The sequence below is a fragment of the Rhinatrema bivittatum genome, chromosome 3 (genome assembly GCF_901001135.1).
Source record: "Rhinatrema bivittatum chromosome 3, aRhiBiv1.1, whole genome shotgun sequence".
In the NCBI taxonomy this organism is placed as follows: Eukaryota; Metazoa; Chordata; class Amphibia; order Gymnophiona; family Rhinatrematidae; genus Rhinatrema; species Rhinatrema bivittatum.
This window is the reverse complement of record NC_042617.1, coordinates 65,980,241-66,004,575: the sequence shown is the minus strand read 5'-3', so window position 1 is coordinate 66,004,575 and position 24,335 is coordinate 65,980,241. Positions and strand designations below refer to the sequence as shown.

The window sequence follows — 24,335 nt, the reverse complement described above, 5'->3', positions numbered from 1 at the left end:
ACCTCAGTTCTAAGCACCTATTTGATGAATTTTCATTCTAAAATAGGTGTCTAAAGATGGCTGAAATGTTGTTAAATATAAGGCACTTGGATCAGGGGCTCAGCATCCTTTGAAAATTCGCTTCTTAGAAGCCAACTGTTGAGGTACAGAATACCAAAGCTGACATAGAAACCACTAAACATTTATAGCTTTGAGAATGAAATTATTTCTCTCTTGCATTTTGTTTGTATAATTGAATGCTTATAGCATCCACATATTTCATGCTACAGTATATATTTGCAGCTCCTTTAGAACATGTTCTGATCACCAACACTTTGCATGTCTGCAGGTGCTGAAAGTTCTTTACCATATGGATGTCGTCAAAGTGCTTCTGAAAGCAGGAAAGAATCAGACAGAGTTCTTACACCGGATTATGAGAATTGCTGGCTCACCCAATTACAGGTATTGCTTTCCAAATGTTTAGGTTTAATTCTGCAGAATATGCATTGGTAAATATATGTGGAAATAAAGACAGTATGGATTTATTAAATAAAATGTAAATACAGAAACATATTTTGATAGACATTATACATGGATGTGTATAAGTAGGTGTGCTTTCTGATAATGTGAATCACTGCGTCACATTTACAAGTGATATTATCTGATGGCACTGACAGGGAACATGTTTCCAGAGCTTTCAAGAAATTCTTAGGGATCCCTCTGTGCATATGCAGCAGTTTCCAGGTCCTCGTGACTACAGGCCAATGCAGAAAGGTATGTCTAGCCAAATGCACATCGCTATCTGTAATTCAATGCATAGTTTCTGTGTGAAAAACTTATTGCTGATGCAGCAAGAAATTTTGCACACAGAAAATGTGCATTACTAAATGGGAATACTACTTAGTGCCCTTGCATGGAAATCCCATGAAAATGAGGGCACTACGAAGTACTACCTGATGCAGAGAGACTGCATTTGGCCAGCACACTTTCTTAGCACTGGAAACTTAACTTCTGGGTCAGAGGTGGAGTTACGTTTCCAGCACTACTGTACTGGCACTTAAAACCCTTAAAAAAAGGCTAACTAAAGACAAACCACGCCAGATAAGTACTGATGTGTCTAGCTAAGTGGCTGCAGCTCACTGTTGCCAAATAGCCAGATTAATCAGTTTTTATCTGAGTAAGTGGCTGTAGCTGCCACCACTTACCTGGATAATGCCAGAAATCTGCCTGTCAGGGATGTCTCCTCCTTTTCCTGAGTTAAAATGTGCTTTTCCCCTGTGTCTGCTCTATGATGTTGCCAAGGGCCATCAAGATATGAAAAATGAGAGAGACTACTGCACACGCATCTTAAATTTCCATCTAAATTTTGTGTCAAACTTTCACCTTATTCAGTCATTCATTCTTCCAACATTTTTGCCAAAAGCCACAGGTGAATAAGGCCAACACACTAAATGGTAAGAGAGTAATTTCATTCTAATTGGTACCCAGACATTAAATAGATCTCAAGCTATTTCTTATTGATTAATAGTAGTTTATGGATTTTTCCTCTAGGCACTTATCCAAACCTTTTTTAAACCCAGTTACACTAACTGCCATAACCACATCCTCTGTTTACCTTTTTTCACTGTGAAAACAGATCATTTAATCCTACTCTCTTTTTCCTTAATTAGTTTGTAATCCACAAAAGGACATCACCTCCTATCCCATGACATATTAGTTTTCTTAGAAGTCTCTCATGAGGGACTTTGTCAATCTCCTTCTGAAAATCCAAATACACCACATCTACTGATTCACCTTTGTCCACATGTTTACTCACCCCTTCAAAAAAATTTAGGAGATTTGTGAGGCAAGGCTTTCTTTGGGTAAATCCATGCTGGCTGTGTCCCATTAAACCATGTCTATCTAAATGTTTTGTGATTTTATTCTTTATAACAGTCTCCATGATTTTTCCCAGCACTGAAGCAGGCTCACTGGTCTCTAGTTTCCCTGATCACCCCTGGAGCCTGACTGGCAGCACAGCCATCTCCCTTCTTTGCTCACATGCTGCCATCTTTGGAAATCATCCCTAGATGTGTTGGCATAGAAGGAAGAGATTCCTGTGAGGTTTGCCCAGCGATTCCTGCAGCTCTCAGAATTTTTTCAGCCTCTACTGAGATTTTAATCTTTGAAATTACTCCATTGATGGTGAAAGCAAATCCAAATGGGAACAACCATTTTAAAGGATAGTTTCCATGTGGATGACCACTGTAATGTCCCTCAGGCCTCTCCTTTTGCACATAATTATGGAGGACAGATCAGAAAAATTCACAATAGTGTGCTTTTACCATTTAATGCTCCCAGCTTCTTAGCAGCTGCAAACACACATCTTTCATGTTGAAATTATGGAAGCAGTTAATAATGTTGTGAGGCAGGTTCCTCACCAGAGATCCGAGTGTGCGGTACGCTTTGTCAATAGTGACATACAATCCCTTGGCATGATTCTTAGACTCTTCAGGAAGAGTGAAGTATAGCCTTGCAAATATTCATCACCACTTTCCTGCAGTCTGAAGAATCAGAGCTCTCCGGGACACCTCGAACCACAAATTGCATCTATGAGACCTGTTTTCAAGGTCTTCCAATTTCTCATATATGTGCTGTTCTGCCTCCTTGATGGAGTTGTGCAATTGAGCAGATGAATTGATCTGCACATCCACCCATGACTCGACCACATCCACCCGCCTACCATTTGCCACTATTTCACTGCAGAGGTCTGCAAGAGTCTCTAGAATCTCTCCCTTAATTGCATTCATACATTTCTGCATGTCGCAGAATCATGATGAGAAGTCTTGCTTGTGAAGACCACTTCTCCTGCTAAAGCGAGTGAATCTTCAGAGCCCCTAAGGCCTACTTCCAGTGAGACGCGGCCTTCCTCCCCAGCCATGCTTCATGCATCATCCGGATCAGAGGTGTTTTTCATTTATGAAAATTGTTTAAAGTCCACCATTTTCTTCTTGGTAGCCATCAACAGTGAGTATTCAGCTGGACTCAATCAAGAAATGCACCATCCTAGGCTGGATAGTCACTATTTAGGAGGTTTTAACTCAGTAGGGCCAGAAGCCTCTTTGTTAAGTTGCCATTTGGTATGATAACATCACTTTCCCCCAGATCAGTGCTTTTTAATATATTTATAAATGATCTGGAACACGGTACGATAAATGAGATGATCCGATTTGCAGATGAGACAAAATTATTCCAAGTTCTTAAATCTCAAGTAGATTGTGAGAAATTGCAGGAGGAACTTGCAAGACTTGGAAATAGGCATCCAAATAGAGGAAATTTAATGTGGATAAGTGCAAAGTGATGCACTTGGGGAAAAGTAACCCACATTGTAATTACAAAATGTTAGAGTCCATATTAGGAGTTACCAACCAGAAAAAGGATCTGGGCATCATCATGGGCAACACTTTGAAATCATAGGCTCAGTATGCGGCAGCAGTCAAAAAAGCATACAGAGTATTAGGAATTATTCGGAAAGGAGTGGAGAATAAAACGGAGAATGTCATAATAATTCTAAATCGCTTTGTGGTGAGACTGCACCTAGAGAAGTGTGTGCAATTCTGGTCGCTACATCTCAAAAAAGATATAGCTGAACCGCAAAAGGTGCAAAGAAGGGTGACTAAAATGATAAAGGGGATGGAATGGCTCCCCTATGAGGAAAGGCTAAAGAGATTAGGGTTGTTCAACTTAGAGAAGAGATAGATGAGGAGGGATATTATAGAGGTCTACAAAATCACGATTGGAATAGAACACTTGTTTACTCTTTCAGAAAATTCAAAAACTAGGAGACACTCCATAAAGATAATAACTAGCACATTCAAAACCAATTGGAGAAAATTCTTTTTCACTCAAAGCACAATTAAGCTCTGGAATTCACTGCCGGAGTATGTGATAAAGACATCAAGATGAATTTTCAAAGTCCAGCGCATGCCAAAACCGGGGAGATATGCGAGCAAGTCAGGTGAAGGCATGAAAAGTAGATTTTAAAAGCCGCACGCATACATGTGTACTTGCCACTATGCACACTATGGACAGGGCATTGAAATCTGTGCATAAATTCTTACACACAAAGGTGCGCGCCGGGATCCCCTACCATGTAACTTTACTTCTGCTATGGATGGTGTGTAAGTCATAAAACAAAAAAAACTAAACAGATCAGCAGGGCTTTGAGGTTCAGGCTAGCGGGGGAAGGAAGGCTATTAAACTAAGGGATTTGTAATTCCTATTCCTTAACTGGGCGAACTGGGAACAAACTGGGAAAATGGGCAATGATGGTACACATGTCTTTTAAAATTCCTCCACTTATGTAGTTGAAACAAGATTTGCACGGATAAGCCCGTGTCATCCTAAAATTGCACGCACTATCTACTGTTTGAGATCCTGCCAGGTACTTGTGACCTGGATTGGTTGCTTTGGAAATAGGATAGTGGTCTTAATGAACCCTTGGTCTGACCTAGTATGGTAATTCTTTAGTTCTTAAACTCTTATAATAGCCAGTATCCTGCAACAGTTCAGGGGTAGATTCTGCAGCACAAGTTTAAAAAAAATTCTGCATTACAGTTTTCAAGATTCTGCAGATTTTTATACATTTACATATAGTTGATATTTCTAAATTGCACAAAATACAATTTAAAAAAAAATCTAAAAATATGGTAAATGTGGTAGTTAAAGAACATAAAGGCCCATCTAGTCTGACCAGCAGTGGTTTGATGTGCATCTTCCCAAAATAGATCAGATTCCTACTTGGAACCCAATTCCCCAGCATCATGGTGTCCTCTTTAGAGTTACAAATGCTGCTCTCTGCAGGTTACCCAGTGCTTTCTAGGAAGCACAATGCAGCCAAATCACTGCTGCCTTGGGCTGAAACTATTAAAGTTGATGATATAACCAAGCCTTTCATCTCCCTTACCATGAACAGGCAATACCTCTGAAAATGTTACTGTCCTTGCCATTCCTCCCCTCAAATCCTCCTCAGCACCAGATGGCCCCTTTCATTTCCCGTTGGCAAGCAGCTGGAAGAAATCATTTTCAGGTCACATTCTTCTCCTCTGCCATCGAGGGCCAGGCTTCTGTAAATCATATGAGACATTGTGGAGAGTGTGGTATCCTGTGCTGCTGAAACAGGGACTGGGCTGCAGAGGGAGGAGAACATGCCTGAATCTACCGTTTTCCTCCCCCTGGCTGGTGACTTGATCAGTGGGGAAAGGGAAGAGGAAGAGGTGATTGGCCTGCCAGTAGGTAGGTGAGGGGGGAAGAAGGGATCCAGTTGGTGGGGAGAGAAGGAACTGATATTGAAGAAATAGGAGTGAGGCCTCCTAACCAACCCAGCTCCTCAGCTGCTAGTTTCCCATGGTTCCATGGGGAACTCAAAAATTGGTGCCCTTGCTGCTACCATGGAATCACAGGAAATCAGGGGCTGTTACCATACAGATCATTAGGAAAATTTTAGTGAATTGCTGGTCACCCACTCTGAGTGGTGGCAAATTTCACAATGAAAATCGCACAATATGTGATGATTTCACTGCAGAATGTGCCATAATTTTCAGCAGCTCACTGCAGAACTTACATGGCAAACACAGATAAAATCTATCAGATACCTACAGGAGTTTACCAGACAAAATCTATATGTTCTGCTTTGACTGTGGCAAACATCACACATCCCTCACTGTCAGGTTAGCATTATTTTAGAGATGGATAGATGAATGCCGGAGGTGCTGCAGTGCAAAGGAGGCTCTGGCCTGAAGACCCTGTGCCTGGGTTTCATAGCCCACATTTTTATGTGGAGAGATCTGTCTACATATACATCAGTTACACAGTCTTTAAAAGAGCTGGTTGAATAGAATGCAAGTAGACATGAAAGGAACTAGAATAATCAAGTTGTGAATGTTCATTGACATATGTCACCTAAACACTTCTGAACAAAAGATAAAAACCATGAAAACACTGTGTGCTGACTGTGTAATTGGAAATTCACCATCTATTCAGCATATAATCAGTAGCTGAGGAAGCATAATTTAGAGAGTTTTGCATTCATAAAACATGAAATCCAAAAGATTGAATAACCAAGGAACCAGTGGGGGGTTTCCTCTTCTTTGAATGCATATTCAGGTGTTGAAAATTCATAAGAATGAGGTTGGATTGAATTTCAGATTAACAGCAACAAATCACGTACAATATGTTCAGAAAGCAAGAGAGGATTTTAATATTTACTACCAGTGTTGATTAACAAGTATTTATTGACGTACAGCAGTGGCGGAGCTCTTGTTGCAGTTTTTACTTTATGTTCTCTTCCTTATGTTGTTATTTTTAGTGTGGAAATCCAAAGTATAGCTCTTATGTTGTCCTCTACATTGGTCATCCATCTTGTTCAGAGCTGCCAAGAGGTAAGACTAATTCAGGTAATGGATTTGATGTAAATAGCATGATAACAATTAATGATGATGAATGAAAAGTTCTAATTGTATAAATTCTCACTTTTTAAGAGTATCTACTTTCAGCATTCAGAAGATAGACATAGTCATGTTAATGCTTTAAGAGGCAGAGACAGTACAAGTCCATAATGGGGTTGGCCAGCAGATAAATTCCTGTGCCGCCAACAGAGGTATTTTACTGTCTGGTTTTGAGGGTGTAAATGAACAGAGAAGGTGAGTGGGAGATGGAGAAGGGGGTGGGAGGTGAGGGGAAATCTGTTTATTTGTACTCAGATTTTTAAGTAGTGACAGAATTCTGACTATCCTGTCACAAACAGAGACTTGCACTGTCGAATCACAAGCATCTGATTTGCCTGTAGAACTTTTTATTATGCAGCATCTGAATGAAAACAATCTTGTTATATTCTGAAATGGAATGTGCTGCATGCAAATCCCTGGTGTTATAATATAATTTATTCTTTCTTTTCATCTTTCAGCTGGTCAAGCTGAGGCCCTTTACCTTTAATTCTCAGAAGTAACCCAATTAATTGACTGTGGTTAGGTTCAGGGAGCACATTCTATATTATTGCTTTTCATCACTGTCTTTTTCCTTGGTATCTCGTTTTTTCCACTCATAGTTCCCTCTTGGCTAACTATATATCAACAGGTTCAATATCATCGGTGTTACAACAGATGTAGAATAAACCAGATCTGAAGAGAAGATCTGCATTTAATATAAAGGAACAAAGACCCTGCGACAGAGGGATTTGGCAAGCAGGCAGAAATGGGTTAAGGATGAGAGAGAGGGATGGGACAAGGAGTGGGGGATCATGATTGGCCAAGGAGGGGATTCAAAGGGCTAGACTGCAGGTAGGGGCTCCCCTCCCCCCCCCCCCCCCCCCCCCGTTGGCTTGGCATGTCATTCCTGCCCCCAACCTCCCCTTGTTGTTAGATGGGAGTGGGGTTTAAAGGTTTGTTGCAGCATAGAACATGGTGACCAGCAAGTTAACAGGGCCTCCCAAACCTCCCATTCACTCTATCTTGGTCAACGGCAGCTGCCCAGGGGGAGGTAAAGATGTCACAGGACCAGGGGCCCGCCTTTAGGAGATCTGGATCCCTTGCACTTCAGTGGCGGCCAGGGAGAAGAAAAGGGGCAGAGCACGAGCAGCGCTCAGCTGAGGTCAGGTGACTTCTACGATCCAGACCTCAGCCCCCAGCTTCTACGGCCAGGTTTTCTAGGGTGTCAGCAGCTTGTTGGCTTATTGAGTTGGTCGCTGGTCACCTGGGGAGAAAATTCAATGATATTTTGATATGCTATGTATTAGTTTTGTTGTAATTGCATTATTGGTTAGTGTATTGCTCTATTGCCCCAGCCATAATCTGTCCATAAACATTGTTTGAATTCTATCTTGTTTTGAGGTTTAATTCCAAGGTGAGAGGGAGATAGGGTGGGACAGTTGGGACATAGGGAAGCAGGGTCAAAGGCCTAACCCCTGCCCGTATTGGTCTCTCACACAATTACAATATACATCTATTTTTCATAGAGCCTAATTTATTTGTAGAATGCTTTATTAGCATTCAGATCATTGATTCTAGTAAGGTAATAAGTAGTTTGCTTGTTCACTTTTTAATTTTATGTACATATAGCAGCCCTGAATTTGGACAGTGGATAACTCATACATATTGTGTGTTTTCAGGATTTGCAGCCATTGGAATCTGCGTTGAAAGAGTGGGTTCTATTGTTAGCCAGTTGTTGTGAAGATGCACTACAAACGGAACTTAAACTAGCAGCTGCAGAAGTCCTGGTCAGCATTACATCCATATTCCTGATCAACCAGCATCTTGTCCTGGGTGAGGTCATTATACTCTGTAGATCCCAGTTAAATACCAAATTCTCATGTGGCAGAATATGCATACGGTATAATAAACCATGTAACTACAAAATGAAATTAGCTTTGCCAGTAGTTAAAAGAATTGAATTTTGTTTGGATACACACGTCAAAAGCCAATTCTGATGGTGTGTTACATGCTGCTTAAGAACAAAAGAACATAAGAAATTGCCATGCTGGGTCAGACCAAGGGTCCATCAAGCCCAGCATCCTGTTTCCAACAGAGGCCAAACCAGGCCACAAGAACCTGGCAGTTACCCAAACACTAAGAAGATCCCATCCTATAGATGCAATTAATAGCAGTGGCTATTCCCTAAGTAAATTTGATTAATAGCCGTTAATGGACTTCTCCTCCAAGAATTTATCCAAACCTTTTTTGAACCCAGCTACACTAACTGCTTGTTTAGATGTTTGTGGTTTCTTGGGAAAAACACTCCGTTTAGGATGCAGGTAACCTGAATAGGAGCGTGGGTTTCTTTTATGGAGGTGCATAAGCTAGCTGGCAAATGCGTGCATAAGTTACACCAATTTTCAAAATGGTCTTACATGTGTAAGTCCATTTTGAAAATTATCCTGGCAAAACTACATGCACAGAATGATGCCTACTATTTGGTATATATAGTTTTGCCAAGAGAATTTAAAATCAAAAAGTGTAAGTCTCAACCTCACTCATGCTTCATCCTCTTGAATGCCTCTCCCCTCTGCTCATAATAAGCACAAAAATAGCTCTAAAGAGCTATTTTTGTGAGTAAAGCTCTACTTTATCCGCAAACAACCCTTTGAAAATTATTTCCCCTAAAGTTTCTCTCTTTTACTAACATCCCTGATGATTAGAGCATGAGTCTGGAAAGATAGTCCAAAAATCATTTAAAGCAGAAGTCCATTTTAACCAAAACTCATCTTCAAGCCAAATATGAAAAATTCCCTGCATGACAGAAGAATAAAAAATAACTTTGTGTTGCTTGGTTAACTCGGTGTCATTCCCTGTCTTATGACTTTAGTAAAGTGTACATTGTTCCTTAGAAACATGGAATGGAAGACCCATCTAGTCTGCCCAAATTATTTCCTGTTGCAATACCACTGATCACACTTGATCTCCAGCTTTACCTTCACTTCCTCACAACTAAGGATCCACTGTGCTTAATCCAGGCATTCTTCAATTCTGTTACTGTTTTGCCTCCAACACCTACAGCAGCAGGCAATTCCATGCATCCACCACCACATATTTAGATCTTTATGTCTCATTTCATAGGGCTTTTGGTGTAGATCTTTCCCTGGACTGCCTCTACTCTCTCTACAAGGTTTTGGAGATGATAGCTTCACATCTGGATACAGTACTCCAGGTCTCACTAATCATTTGAACAGAGACATTATCACCTCCTTTTTTACTGCTAGTATTACCTCTTGGAATGCCACCTTAGCATTCCTCTGGCTCTCATTACTGCTTTGTTGAACTATTTTCTCCGAGGATAAACAGGATGATAGTCCTTACAGATGGGTGACATCATCAGTTGGAGCCCGATACAGAAAACGTATGTCAAATTTTCTAGAAACTTTGACTAGGCACACTGAGCATGCCCAGCATGCCCTATACCACGCATCCACGCAGGGTCCCTCTTCAGTCTCTTTTTTCCACGGAGATGTCAGCATCATGCTTGAATTGAGTTGTAAAACTTTTGGCTTTTTGCCTCGTGGAAAAATTATTTTTTTTTGCGTTTTTTCATTTCTCTCTTCTAAAATCCGTCACTTGGTCCCTCTTGGTACCTCCTTCTGTGCACCGGATGACCCCAAAGGGAAGTCACTTTGACTCAACAAGATGGACAACCTCTTCAGGTTGAGGAAGTCCAAACCATTGGCATCAGAGGACCTCAGAGCTGCACCAGTGTCGAGGTTGTCAGTGGATAAGGACGCCGGAGACCAACCATTGTCGATCTCCTCTGGGCGTCGGGTACATTGTCCTCGACCAGGCCAAGCATCGTGGGAAGACCAAGAAGCATCGGCACCAGTCACTGTCTATGCACAGTGCTGAGCTCGGGGCACACAGGCTTTTTTCCCACGATGCCCCTTGAAGCGATCCCATGGGGAAGAGTGCCAAACCTCCATCAATGCCTGGGGTCCACAATGGTCTTCATTGGTCCTGGTGCCAGTCGTCAATCCCCTTGGTGGGTCGGAGGAAGATCTAGCCACCCTTCCTTCCTCCCAGTCGTTGTTGGCATCGGCAGTGTTCGAGGAGGAGCTGTAGCGCCAAGTCAAGCTAGCGCTGGAGTGGGCGCTGGAGTGGGCGCTGTAGGGCTTCGCTGTAGGGCTTCGGTCCCTCAGCACCAACGGCATTGGAGCTGGTGCTGCCCATGCTCATACGGCTTTTGGAGAAGCTCAATGTGCTCATCAGTGCCTTACCGAGTTGACCTTCACGGGGTTTGTCAGGGTGATGGTGGAGGCCATCCCATGCCAGCTTTTAACTGAAGCAGACTTTGGGCACAAAATACTTGAGGTTCTTAAGTTCATGGAGCCTCCTAAGGAGATCATGGCAGTCCCAGTATACGAGATCCTTATGGAGTTGCTGCTGAGGATTTGGGAACACCCCCTCCCAGTGCCTCCCATGAATAAGAAGGCAGACGGGGTTTACCTCATCCAAAAGTCTGCCGGATTCTATAAGCATCAGCTGCTCCACCAATTGGTGGTGGTCGAATCTGCCCTCGAAGGCCATGCACTCTCGGACTCACTCCTCAGCGCCCCCAGGGAAGGACCACAAAGCATTGGACGCTCTTGGGAGGAAGCTGTTCCAAGCACCATACTTATTGCCTGCCTCACTGCCTGCCAGCTCTATACGAGCCAATACTTGCATGACATCTTCCCCCTAGCAAAGACTACTAAATACTGTTATTAGTTCCCCTCCTCCACCTAGCTTATCCTTCCCTGTCCCTCCCTTCCCCCCCCCCCCCTTCTATCCCTTTCATTGACATCAGTGGTCTGGTACCTACCAGCCCACCTGTACATATATTGTTTATTGTTATTTTATATTTTTTCTCAAATATCCACCTGTACATATATTGTTTATTGTAATTTATTTTTTGAATGTTCCTTTAAATCTCTCTTTCTCTATCCTTCCTACTGCTGTCCTCTCTCCTCCTTCATTGCTGCTCCCCCTTCCCTGTTTATTGTATTTCACTCTATTGTTAACTTGTTATAATGTAAACCGGCATGATGTTCCGACGAATGTCGGTATATAAAAATCAACAAATAAATAAATAATAAATAAATCTGGAAGCAGATGCAGGAAGTGTCTGAACAGCTGCTTCAATGGCAGCAAGATACCCTCATGTCGCTGGTGCACAAGGGCTTGGAGTGTGGAAAAACATGAGGTCCATGCGACCTATTATGTTTTCAAAATGGCATAGAGGGTCTCTGCAGTGGGAATCAGTGTCCGCATACTGGCATGGCTGCGGGCTTGGATCTCAGACCAGAGGTACAGGAATGACTTACTGACATACAGTGCACTGGAGAGAATCTCTTCGTAGATAGAGTGAAGGATGCTGTGGCCCAACTCCGGGACCACCATGAAACCCTCCAACAACTCTGCACTAGCACTCTGGACCCCGTCCTCCTCATCCAGGAGGCCGTCAAGCCAGGGGCCAAGGAAGTCTTTCTTTCGCCAAAGGAAATAATATCCTCTGCCTCTTCAAACCCGTAAACATCATCAGAGCTCTTGGGGCCATTCCAGGCAGCAGAGAGCTCCTAAGCCCCAACCAGCTTATCAGTCAACTCCGGGGACGGGGTTTTGACTGGGCTGTAGGGAGCGTAAGCCAGTTGTCCCTACCCGCTACGATGGACCCTCTGGTCAGGGGCAGGCTGCAGATCTTTGCGAACTGGCGGCCCAGTGTAACCTTGGATCAGTGAGTTTTGTCCATTGTCTGCTGGGGTACCATTTAAACCTATTGGGTGTCCTGCCAGATTGCCATCCATGCCCATTTTGGAGGCTGGTAGCGCATCACGATGTACTACATATGGAGGTGTCCTCCCTCTTAATGACTAGAGTGGTCGAGCCCATACCACCAGGTCAAAGAGGGCAGGGATTCTACTCCAGGTACTTCCTGGTTCCAAAGATAACAGGAGGAATCCATCCCATGTTAGACCTGAGAGCCTTGAACACATTTCTAAAAAAAGAAAAGTTCAAGATGGTTTCCCTGGGCACCTTGATCCCCCTTTTGCAAAAAGGGGATCGGCTATGCTCCCTCCACTTAAAGGATGCATACACCCATATCAAGATCTTTCTTAGTCACAGGAAGTATCTCTGATTTGTGGTGGGGAAACAGCTCTTCCATTGTGACAGAGGTGCAGCAGAGCCAGCATGAATCAGTATGGCACATATTGAGGCTTTTGGGTCATATGGCCATAACAATCCATGTCACTCCCTTGGCACGCTTACACAAGCACAGAGCCCAATGGACCCTGAGGTTGCAGTGGTGCCAAGCCACTCAGAGCCTCCAGGATTGCATCCGAGAAACCCAGTCTTTCTGGGTGCTCTCCAGTCTGGAATGGGGGATTTCATTTCGGAGTCTCCCTACTCAAATTGTGCTTGTCATGGATGCATCTATCCTGGGATGGGGAGCTCATGTAGATGGGCTCGGTATCCAGGGACTGTGGTTCGCTCAGGAACGTTCTTATCAAATCAACTTCCTGGAGCTTTGAGCAATCAGGTATGTGCTATGAGCTGTCAGAGATCAGCTGCCCAACAAAATTGTCCTGATCCAGACCGAAAACCAAGTAGCCATGAGGTATGTCAACAAGCAGGGAGGCATGGGATTGTACCTCCTGTGTCAGGAAGCAGTCCAGGTCTGGTCCTGGACCCTGGCCCATGGGATGATGCTCAGGGCCATGTACCTGGCCGGAACAGAGAACGTGATAGCGGACAGGCTGAGTTTATCCTTCAGACCACACAAATGGTCCCTGGACCAGGGGGTATCGAATTGTATTTTCCGCCTCTGGGGGATCCCAGACATAGATCTGTTTGCATCCCCCTGCAACTGGAAGATGCCTTGGTTCTGTTCCCTGTTCAGGTCAGACGGCAAACTGGCTTCGGACACCCTTGCCTGTCATCGGCCAAGACAGGTCTGGTTTCCACTCCTGCAAGAGTTGTCCATCCGGAAACCGATCAATCTAGGGGCTTCCCCGGATCTCATCACGTAAGATCAAGGCAGACTGCAGCATTCCAACCTCCAGGCCCTGTCGCTCACAGCCTGGATGTTGAGAGGTTAATCCTGCAGCCACTTGATCTTTCTGAGGATGTATCTTGGGTCCTGGTGACTTCCAGAAAACCTTCCACTAGAAAGTCCCACGGACTGAAGTGGAGGAGGTTTTCTGTGTGGTGTGAGCAGAAGGCCCTAGATCCGTTCTCCTGCCCCACACAAAAACTGCTTGACTACCTTCTACACCTATAGGAGGCTGGCTTAAAAACCAACTCCGTCAGAGTTCATCTTGGAGCAATTTGCGTATACCACCATGGTGTAGATGGTACATCCGTCTCTGTACAGTCTATAGTTGTACAATTCATGCAGGGCCTGCTTCTATTGAAGCCTCCCCTAAGGCCTCCTGCTCTGTCTTGGGACCTCAACATGGTGTTGGCTCAGCTGATGAAAGCTCCTGCTGTGCACCTGTGACCTGAAGTACCTGACCGTGAAGGTCATTTTTTGGTGGTGGTCACTACAGCGCACAGGGTCATCGAGCTTCAGGCCTTAGTGACGTATCCACCTTACATTAAATTTTATCATGACAGGGCAGTCTTGCATACGCACCTTAATTTCCTGCATAAGGTGGTAACGAATTTCCATCTTAACCAGTCCGTCATCCTGCCAATTTTCTTTCCCAGACCCCATTCACAAAAAGGCGAACGAGCACTGCACAGTTTGGACTGCAAGCGAGCCTTAGCCTTCTGCCTGGAGCGGACAGAAGCCCATAGACAGTCCACCCAACTTTTTATTTCTTTTGATAGGAATAGGTTGGGCATTGCCATCGCCAAACAGACTATATCCAATTGGCTAGAAAATTGCACCTCTTTCTGTTATGCCCAGGCAGGACTGCATCTTGGGGGTCATGTCAAGGCTCATTCCGTCAGAGCCTTGGCAGCATCGGTGGCCCACTTGCGAGCAGTTCCTGTGGAGGAGATCTGCAAGGTTGCAACGTTGAGTTCTCTCCACACATTCACATCACATTACTATCTATATAGTGATGGCCAATGCAACAGTAGTTTCGGCAAGTCTGTTCTCTGGATCCTGTTTGAAGTGGAGAATCCAACTATCCCAACCTAGGGCCCATTGTTTGGATTCAGGCTGTCTCCCCCTCTGATACCACCTGGTTAGGTGTCTGTTGGTCCCCTTTTGTGTTGGGGGGCAGCCTGTAGCTAGGTATTCACCCATGTGTGAGGACTGTCATCATGCTTGTCCTCGGAGAAGGCAGAGTTGCTTACCTGTAACAGGTGTTCTCAGAGGACAGCAGGATGTTAGTCCCCACGAAACCTGGCTGCTACCCCTTGGAGTTGGGTTCTCCTATTTTTATTTTTTCATAATTCTATGTTACGAGACTGATGAGGGACTCCTGCATAGACCCGTGGTACAGGGCAAACTGGGCATGCTCAGTGTGCCTAGTCAAAGTTTCCTGCATCGGGCTCCATCTCATGATGTCATCCATGTGTGAGGACTAACATCCTGCTGTCCTCAGAGAACACCTGTTACAGGTAAGCAACTCTGCTTTATACCTTGAGATCATTAGCTATAATCAACTCCAAGAGCTATCTCCTATTTGGTGCATATCAGTATTTCACCTCCACAGTATGTTGCTCCCTTGGTCTTCTGGATCCCAAATGCATGTATACACTTTTTTTCACTAAATCTTATCTACTAAGGAGTCTATATTCAGCAGCTGTGCTAGTTAGCCAATTATAATAACCTACTGACTACTAGACTAGTGGTATATATTCAGTGGCATATCTGTACTGCTTAGTATCTCCAGCTCTCTTACATTCAGCCAATTATGTATAACTGGCTAACTTTAGAACAGCCCTTTAGCCCTGTCAGAGTTACACAGATTATTTAACCAGCTACCTCTGAATGTTGGAGTTAGTTAGTTACTTGTGACTTATCCAGCTAAATTGTAACCTGGTAACTAAATGTACCAGGTTACAATTTACTGTACCCAAATAGAATTTAGCCTGATATGGGATGAATATAGCCAGCTAAGCCATTCATACAGATAACTAATATGTTATTCATCTAAATGGCGTGTGAATATGAACCTCTAAGTGTTTTACCACTCTTTCTTAGAGCACATTTTATTTTGTTTATGCCATCAAGGAGATCCACTGTATTGCATGTCTTAGTAGATCTGTGGAAAGATACACCTTTTCTACTAATCTCTATAATATCACTTATAAAAATATTGAAAAGAATCTGTCCCAAGACTAATCCTTCAGGCACTATTCTGAAACCCTCCTTCCTTGGCGTGAATACCATTTGCCTGTATCCTCTGTTATCTAGCCCACTCCTAGGCTGCTCAGTTTATTTATGAGCCTCTTGGTGAGACAGTATCAGAAGCTTTTCTGAATTCTATATCCAGTCCATGCCTTTTTAATTTTTTGATCACCCACTGTCCACCGAGCAGTGACTAGCAGCTTCTGCTCTCCTATAATATAACCACCCCTTCATTCCACAAGTTTAAACCATCGCTCAAAAGTAGTCTCCCTCACCCAAAATCTTCTCCAAGGGATTCTTAGTGAAGAAAAAGGCTCCTTCTTGGAAGACCCATCACAATAATAATAAGCCATGTTCTTCCTTCTCTGTATGTTTTCAGGTCTGTCAGACACATTGATTCTTTGGAATTGTGTGTTTGTGCTACTGCAAAGTGAAGAGCCTGCAGTGAGGGATACAGCAGCTGATGTAATCTGGATACATCATTTGCAGCAAAAGAATCACAGAAAAAACCCAGGTACAAAGTTTTTTATTTGAATTGGTAGAGAAGGCATCTGAAGATAATCCCATATACTTTAGCTGTGCCAGTTGAAGAGTTTTTTTTCTCTCTTCATATGTAATGTTGTTAGTGGCTTCTGTGAGGATTGGTGGTGCCACAGAATTACCATAGATTTTCTAATGCACCTGGAGAACTTTTTCCTGTGCTGATGCACCTGAGGGCATTCCCACCTGCCAATTCCAGAATGGTATTGTGCTGCCAGGCATGCATACAATACAAGCCAAAAAAACCAGGAGGAAACAGGCAAGCCCTGTTCCAGACTTCTGTTGCCTGAGAGAAGTGAACACCAGGAAAAGATCATGTAGGTGGTAGCTTAAAGCAGAGGTGTTGGCAAAAAAAAAATGCATGTATTCTAATTCATCTGGCATGTAAAATAAAGAAAATCATTAGAATCCCTTTTTTACATTTATATTTGTGTCTTGTGCCTGAGGAGATATGTTTTTGAAAACTCCTCCTACTAATCAGTTGCAGCATTGTGTATCTAATTAAATCCAGGAATGGCTTTGTTGCTCTTTACAGAACCCATGTAGCCATCATACTGTTAAAAATCAAGTCCATGAAAAACAGAAGAGAAGGTTTTTTACAGTGATACTTTTAAAAAGAGGGGTGGGGAGGCCTGAACTTACAAAATGTATACATCTTTATTTCCAAAAAGTAGGAAAACATGTGAAGTACCATCCATTAGCACAAGAAAAAGGATATATAGCATTAAGATGTGAAGAAGAATAAAATGGATATTTATGGATACATATTCAGTCACTGTCTGGCTAGCAAAGTTACTGCCTAATTCTCCCATTCTGTGTCTATGGGGAAATACCTTGGTGAATCAGCCCTTATCCGGCTAACTTTGGAGGTATATTCAATAGTGCAGCTCCTCTATTGAATATAGTTGGCTGTCTTAAAGTTAGCCAAATAACTTTATCTGGCTAACTTTAGGGCAGCTCTTTGGCATGACTAGACTTAGCCGGATAAGTTATCTAGCTAACTCTGAATATCAGAGTTAGCCAATGGAGCCCAGCACAGAAAACTTATGTCAGAGTTTCTAGAACTTTGACTGTGCCTCACTAGGCATGCTCAGCATGCCATTATATCATGCAATTATGCGAGATCCCTTCAGTCTTACTTTTTCCGCAAAGCCTTTGCCACAATTTGGCCTCACTCTCCTGTTTCTGTGCTTATTTAAGTAAATTTTTTTTCCAGACAACAGGATCATTCGTCACTATATCCTGTGGTCTGTTCCTTGTAGTTTACCCTAGATAAGGTTTTTCAGTCGTTTTCTCTAAGTTTCAATTCATGTAATTTTCCCTCTGTGATAGTATGCTGTCAGTGCCCACCGTTCATCGACCAGCCACCACCATTGAGTTCAATTTTGTGTCCCTTTTGTTTCAGCTGGACATGACTAGTGTGTTCCAGCGATATCACCAGAGCAAAAAGGCCATGTCTATCTCGGACCCCATGGTAAGATGTCATCGTTAACACATAATGTCCAGGGGTGTCGCAAATGTGCGACCATGACCCTGAAAGACGCTAGTCATGATTGGAACTTATGGATAGACTTTTGGGGCACCAGAAGACTGATACATTGGCACCGAAGGCATCAACATCAAAGGACTTCGGAGCTGCATCTATGGGACCTTCAATTCCCTCAGTGTCACCGACCAATAGGGAACCAGGAGACAGACCATTGTTTGATTCTTCCCAGTCAAATAAGGCATCAGGTTCTGCCTCTTCGACTCTGGCATTGAGCAGATCTTAGGCCAAGAATTGAAGGAAGCTGAAGAAGTATCGGCATCAGTCTCCATCAATGCCTGATACTGGGATCAAGGACAGTTCGGCGCATGCCAAGAACCCCACAAAGTGGTCCTGAGGTGAGGAGAACCCATCCTCTAAACATGCCAGGGACACGCAACAGTCTCCACCAGTCCAGATGTCTGACATCAATCTCCCTCTCAGTTCTGAAGTGGATGTGGTCATCTTTCCTACCTCCCAGTCAGTATTGGCAACAGCGATCATTGAGGAGGAATTAAAACGATCCAGCAGGCCTTGGAAAGGCTCTGCAGGGTCTCTGTGCCAGGCCATCGAGATCACCGAGGCTGGCACAGTTAATCCTTGAGCCTCTGCTTGATTCCCTTCGGGTGCTCGGTGGCAATGCACCAGCTCCAGTACCGGTACCAGCTCCAATACCAAAGCCTGCATCCCTGCTGCTGCTCTCCAGTTTCAAGAAGGAAGCTTCCTGGGACCATCAGAGTTCCTTGGGATCCAGGCCAAAACAACCATATATATTGGTCATGGAGACCATGGCCAAGGATCAAGCACTGAGACAGCTCTCACCACTGGTAGACCAGGGTGATTTGGAGATGTGCCTCCTCCAGACAAAAGCCTCCCCTTAGGGGACACGGACTCCTCGGAGGAAGAGCTAGACCCCCTGGAGGAAGGGGAAATCCCTCCAGGAACGGAACCATACTGTACCATGATGCGTTTTTTCTCCAAAGACGAGCTTTCAGACCTTGTCTCTCTGAGCCTGACGATGCTGGCCATCCCAGGCACAAGCGCCGAGCCAAAGACGAACCCTGTTTTGGTCAGGTTCCATCAGGTCCCACACCATTTCCCAATGCTACAGGCTCTACAACAACTGATTGACCTGGAATGGAATGCTGCGGAGGCCAACTTCAAAGGAGGGAGGGCACTAGAAGCCCTATACCCCCTGGAACCCTCAGCCAAAGAACTCCTGGAGTTCCCCAAAGTGGACGCCATGGTCTGCGCTGTCACAAAGCGCACTACCATTCCAGTCGAAGGAGGAGCTGCACTCAAGGATGCCCAAGACAGACATCAGGAATCCATCCTTAAACAGTCATTTGACGTCGCAGCCATGACCCTGCAGATTGCTGCCTGCTGCGCTGTGGTGACACGTGCCTGCTTGTCACTTTCCAGGGATGCAACCACGTTAGAACCGGCAATATCTTTCCTCATGGATGCAACCTCCGACCTGGTGCACACATCAGCCAGAGGCGTCTCATCCATAGTGGCAGCCAGAAGGCAACTCTGGCTCCGAAACTGGTCAGCCGACGCAACTTCCAAGATGAAACTCACGAGAATGCCATTTAAATGAGCCCTCCTGTTCGGAAGCAAACTGGAGAGGTTAGCTGACAAATGGGGCGAGTCCCATGTACCTCGGCTACCAGAGGACAGGAACAAAAGAAGCCAACACCCCTCTCCCTGAACACCTAAGGGCAGAGGATCTCAGCGTTTTAGACCGTACAAAACCACATACCAAGAACCTTGCCCCGCAAGCAGGGGCCAGTCCTTTTGGAACAGACACAACAAGAAGGGAGCCGGCTCAGGACCAGGCCCCAGCTGCACCCCACAATGAGAATCAACAGACCCAGCCACAGGAAGAAGCCATAGGGGCAGACTTACCCTTTTCTACCAAAGATGGGTCGAAATAAGTCGGGCAACTGGGTCCTAACCATCATTTGAGAGGGATACTACCTGGACTTCCACAGCATCCCCACAGACAAATTTGTGGAATCACCATGCCATTCCTTCTCCAAGAGGACAGCGGTGGGAACCACACTGACAAAATTACTCACCCTAAAGGCGATAACCTCGGTGCCCACGCACCAACAAAATACTGACACTATTCCATCTATTTTATCGTCCCCAAGAAAGAGGGCACATTCTGGCCCATCATGGACCTCAAGTCCGTCAATCGCTACCTGAGGGTACCACACTTCCACATGGAAACCCTATGCTCGGTCATAAGGGCGGTACAGCCAGGAGAATTTCTGACCTTTCTACGCTTCGCGATCCTGGACCATCACTACCAGTTCCGGGCACTACCCTTTGGGCTAGCTACAACCTCTTGGACGTTCACCAAAATCATGGTTGTAGTGGCAGCGACACTGAGGAAAGAAGGAATCCTCGTACATCCATATCTGGACGATTGGCTGATCAGGGCAAAATCTCTAGAGGAAAGTCATCAGACGACCACCAGAGTCAAGAACCTACTTCAGAATCTCGGGTGGGTCGTCAACATAACCAAGAGCCGCCTGCAGCCCTCCCAATCACTAGAATACCTGAGAATCCGGTTCGACACCGAACAAGACAAGGTCATTCTTCCCCCTACAAGGAGAAGAAAACTGATGGACCAGTTGCGAAAACTGCTGAGATGTTCGTGCCTCAAGGTATGGGATTACCTCCAAGTTCTCGGCCTCATGACATCAACCCTGGAAGTCGTCCCATGGGCAAGAGCCCACATGTGACCGCTACAACATTCCCTACTGACAAGATGGAACCTGATGTCCCTGGACTACGCCGCTCACCTCCAGCTACTGGCAGAGGCGCGGACACAGCTCCAATGGTGGCTCCAAGAAGACCATCTGAGCAAGGCAGTAAGGCTATCCCCACCGACCTGGGTCTTGCTCACCACGGATGCGAGCCTATGAGGGTGGGGAGCCCACTGCCAGGAACTGACGGCCCAGGGGCATTGGAACAAGGAAGAGTCGGGATGGAACATCAACTGACTAGAAGCCCGGGCAGTCAGACTAGCCTGCCTATGATTCAATCACAGACTCAGAGGTGAATCTGTCAGAGTCATGTCAGATAACGCCACAACAGTTGCCTACATCAACCACCAGGGAGGAACAAGAAGCCAACAGGTGTCCCTGGAAATAGATCCCTTAATGGCGTGGGCGGAAGCAAACCTACAAGGGATCTCAGCCGCCCACATCGCGGGAAAAGACAACGTCACTGCAGATTACCTCAGCAGAGAAGAGTATAAAACCCAGGAGAATGGACACTGTCGACCACAGCCTTCCAGTTGATAGTAAACTGCTGGGGAACCCCAGCCATGGATCTTCTGGCAACCTGGTCCAACGCCCAAGTGCCCAAGTTCTTCAGCCGCAGACAAGAAGACCTGCTGTACGCCTTTCCTCCATGGCCACTACTGGGCGGGATCATCCGCAAGATAGAACATTACAGGGGCTAGTATTTCTAGTGGCCCCAGACTGGCCAAGAAGGCCGTGGTATGCAGACATGCGAAGACTTCTGGCGGGGAAACCCCTGTGTCTACCTCCACAAAGGGATCTACTCCAGCAAGGACCAATCCTCCACGAAGACCCAACTTGATTCTCTCTTACGGTCTGGCCATTGAGAGGACTTGCCTGAAGAAGAGCGGATATTCGAGGGCAGTGATTGATACCCTGCTCCGAGCACGCAAGTTCTCCACGTCCCTAACTTACATACGAATATGGAGAATATTCGAAGCCTTGGTTGAGGACCGCGACATCCTTCCACAACAGTCAAAATCCCCATGATCCTGGAATTTCTGCAGGACGGCTTGAAGAAGGAGTTGTCCCTCAACTCCATCAAGGTTCAACTGGCCGCGCTGGCCTGCTTCAGAGCCAAAGTGGACGGCATCAGTCTATCATCCCATCCAGATGTTTCCCGCTTCCTGAGAGGGGTCAAGCAAATCCGACCACCACTAAAATGGCCGGTGCCCCTATGGAATCTCAATCTAGTACTAGACTTCCTAGTGGGAGCTTCCTTCAGACCTACTCATGGTCTGTCACTATGGCTCCTGACCTTGAAGACGGCATTTCTAGTGGCAATATGTTCAGCCCATCACATCTCCGAGCTTCAGGCACTATCCTGTCGGGAACCATTTCTTAGATTCACACCAGGATCCATACAGCTGCGCACTGTCCCCACCTTCCTTCCAAAGGTGGTTTCTCATTTCCATCTAAACCAAGCCATCTCACTGCCATCTCCAGATGAGCATAAGGACTCAGAAGACTCACACCTTCTATGCCATCTTAACATCGGCAGACTCCTAGTCCGATACCTGGAAAGATCAGAATTCGTACGAAAGACGGACCACCTATTCGTCCTTCACAGCGGGAAGAAACAAGGGGAAGCAGCCTCACGGGTAACCATAGCCCACTGGATCAAAGAAGTAATCAAGGTGGCCTACATAGAGGCAGGCAAGCCTCCACCTCTACAAGTCAAGGCCCATTCCACAAGGGCCCAGGCAGTGTCCTGGGCAGAAACCAAGATGCTGTCACCCGCTGAGATCTGTCGAGCGGCAACGTGGTCCTCTATTCACACCTCCTCGAGGTTCTACCGTCTGGATGTTCAAGCCAGGGAGGACACAGCATTCACAACGGCAGAACTAAGTGGGCCATGGGCAGCCTCCCACCCGGTTCGTGAATAGCTTTTGTACATCCCATTGGTCCTGAGTCCATCTGCTACACACACTAGGAAATGGAGAAATTACTTACCTGATAATTTCATTTTCCTTAGTGTAGGCAGATGGACTCAGCATCCCGCCCATGGGTGCCCCAAAATCCGGAAACCTCAGGTGACATTCCCCAAGAGCAAGACCAGCACGGGTAAACCAGACTTTACCCCTAGTTAAGACACCCATGTTTGCCGGGTGTCGGCGTTTCTCGGTTGCGTGCACTGGCGGTCTCCATCTTGAAATCACGTCAACCAGTTCAAGTTAATCAAGGTAATCAAGTTATCCAAACACGCATATATCCACAATTGCTTTTCGAGGAGAATACTGAAGAGCAGAGCTTCCTGCACGGGTATATGTAGTGCTGACGTCAGATTGAAATCTGACTTCGTCTCCAACTGCTATCAGGAGTACACTATACCCATTGGTCCTGAGTCCATCTGTCTACACCAAGGAAAACAAAATTACCAGGTAAGTAATTTCTCCAAGTGTTTAGAAATTATAGATCAAGTTTGTGCTAGTAATGTTGATAGGTCTTGCAATGGGGGATACACCATTCTCTTTTTTGTGCACCTCTTATTATGCCGAGTCTCACAGATTGTATTTTCCATTTTCTTTTGCATCTGCCTTCTGTGAGTAGTCAGCATATAGCTGTGGCCACCTCCAGTAGCTGAAAAAGCAAGATAAAGGTTGCTGAAGAGCATAGAGGACTAATTTGGATTTTTTATTTAATTACTTTCCCAGAATCATGAGACCTCTAGGCTTGCCACTTGTGACAGTTTCTCCCTGATTATTGGGACTTAATGCATCATAAGCCTTCATTTCGGTCTACCCAGTTTTTTCACTTTTCAGTAGACGTGGCAGTTTTCAGCTCATTCCCAACCAGGGTTGGGATCTGGCAACGTGTGCCTTCATTCCCAGATACCTGGACATTTTTCTCTTGTTTTATATCCCCTCCCAACTTACATTTAGTCCCATCATTGCAGCAGTTGTATTCAGCCAGGGGCCATGTACCAGGGCTCCTTCCAGGGCTCTTCAATCATGAGCCCTAAATCTGGCCACTTGGAGTCGCTATTTTGCAATAATTATGATTCCCTTCTCACCTGGGAGCTATGAATGCTGCCTCTACAGCATCCTTGGCGCAGACCAACCCAAGGAGGAAAGACTTGATCCAGGAGTCGATCACAGGTCCTTCTGCATGGCTGTGCATAGCACTGCCAGTGAGCCTCAGTGCTACCTTGTCACCATGCCAACCCCCATTTGCAGTCTTTCCCTAATATCTCTCACGTGTAGCCCAATTACTAAAGTGCCAGTTCTCTGAGAGACTCTGTAGTTCCTCCTCCAGCACATGTGTGACATGACTTCGACTCTAATTTTACAAAGGGCTATGAATGTTGTTTTCACGGGGTCCCCAGCCCCTGTCAGTTCAAAATGCAGACACCGGGTTTGGGAACCTGGCCAACCTTTGAGTAATCTTTTAAACTGCAAATTTTAAATTTGTAGTTATAGTACTTGAATAGAGAATGGATTTTTTTTATTTGGATGATCATTTTAAAACTAGCTGCAAGTCCAGTTGGTTCAATAGACTGGTAAGCTGCTCTCAGACTTCTTAATGCATATTTGACAATTAAGAAAATATACTCAGAAATGGAGTGCTATGATTGGTCAGACAAATTACATGAGTAAACTGTAAAATTCAGTTTCCCACAGGATCATCCAAGATTTCTTTGTCCAATTTTATATATATATATATATATATATATATAT

The 24,335-nt window shown here is 45.0% G+C and overlaps 1 protein-coding gene across 3 annotated transcripts in view; it reads left to right on the top strand.

Moving 5' to 3' along the window:
* Positions 1-24,335, top strand: part of THADA (THADA armadillo repeat containing) — an 828,919-nt gene that overhangs the window by 707,118 nt on the left and 97,466 nt on the right. For all 3 annotated transcript variants that reach the window (XM_029593321.1, XM_029593322.1, XM_029593323.1), the window contains exons 33-36: positions 329-441; positions 6,326-6,398; positions 8,123-8,276; positions 16,157-16,291. In XM_029593321.1, the coding sequence (XP_029449181.1) occupies positions 329-441; positions 6,326-6,398; positions 8,123-8,276; positions 16,157-16,291 (475 nt within the window). The remainder of the gene's footprint in view (positions 1-328; positions 442-6,325; positions 6,399-8,122; positions 8,277-16,156; positions 16,292-24,335) is intronic.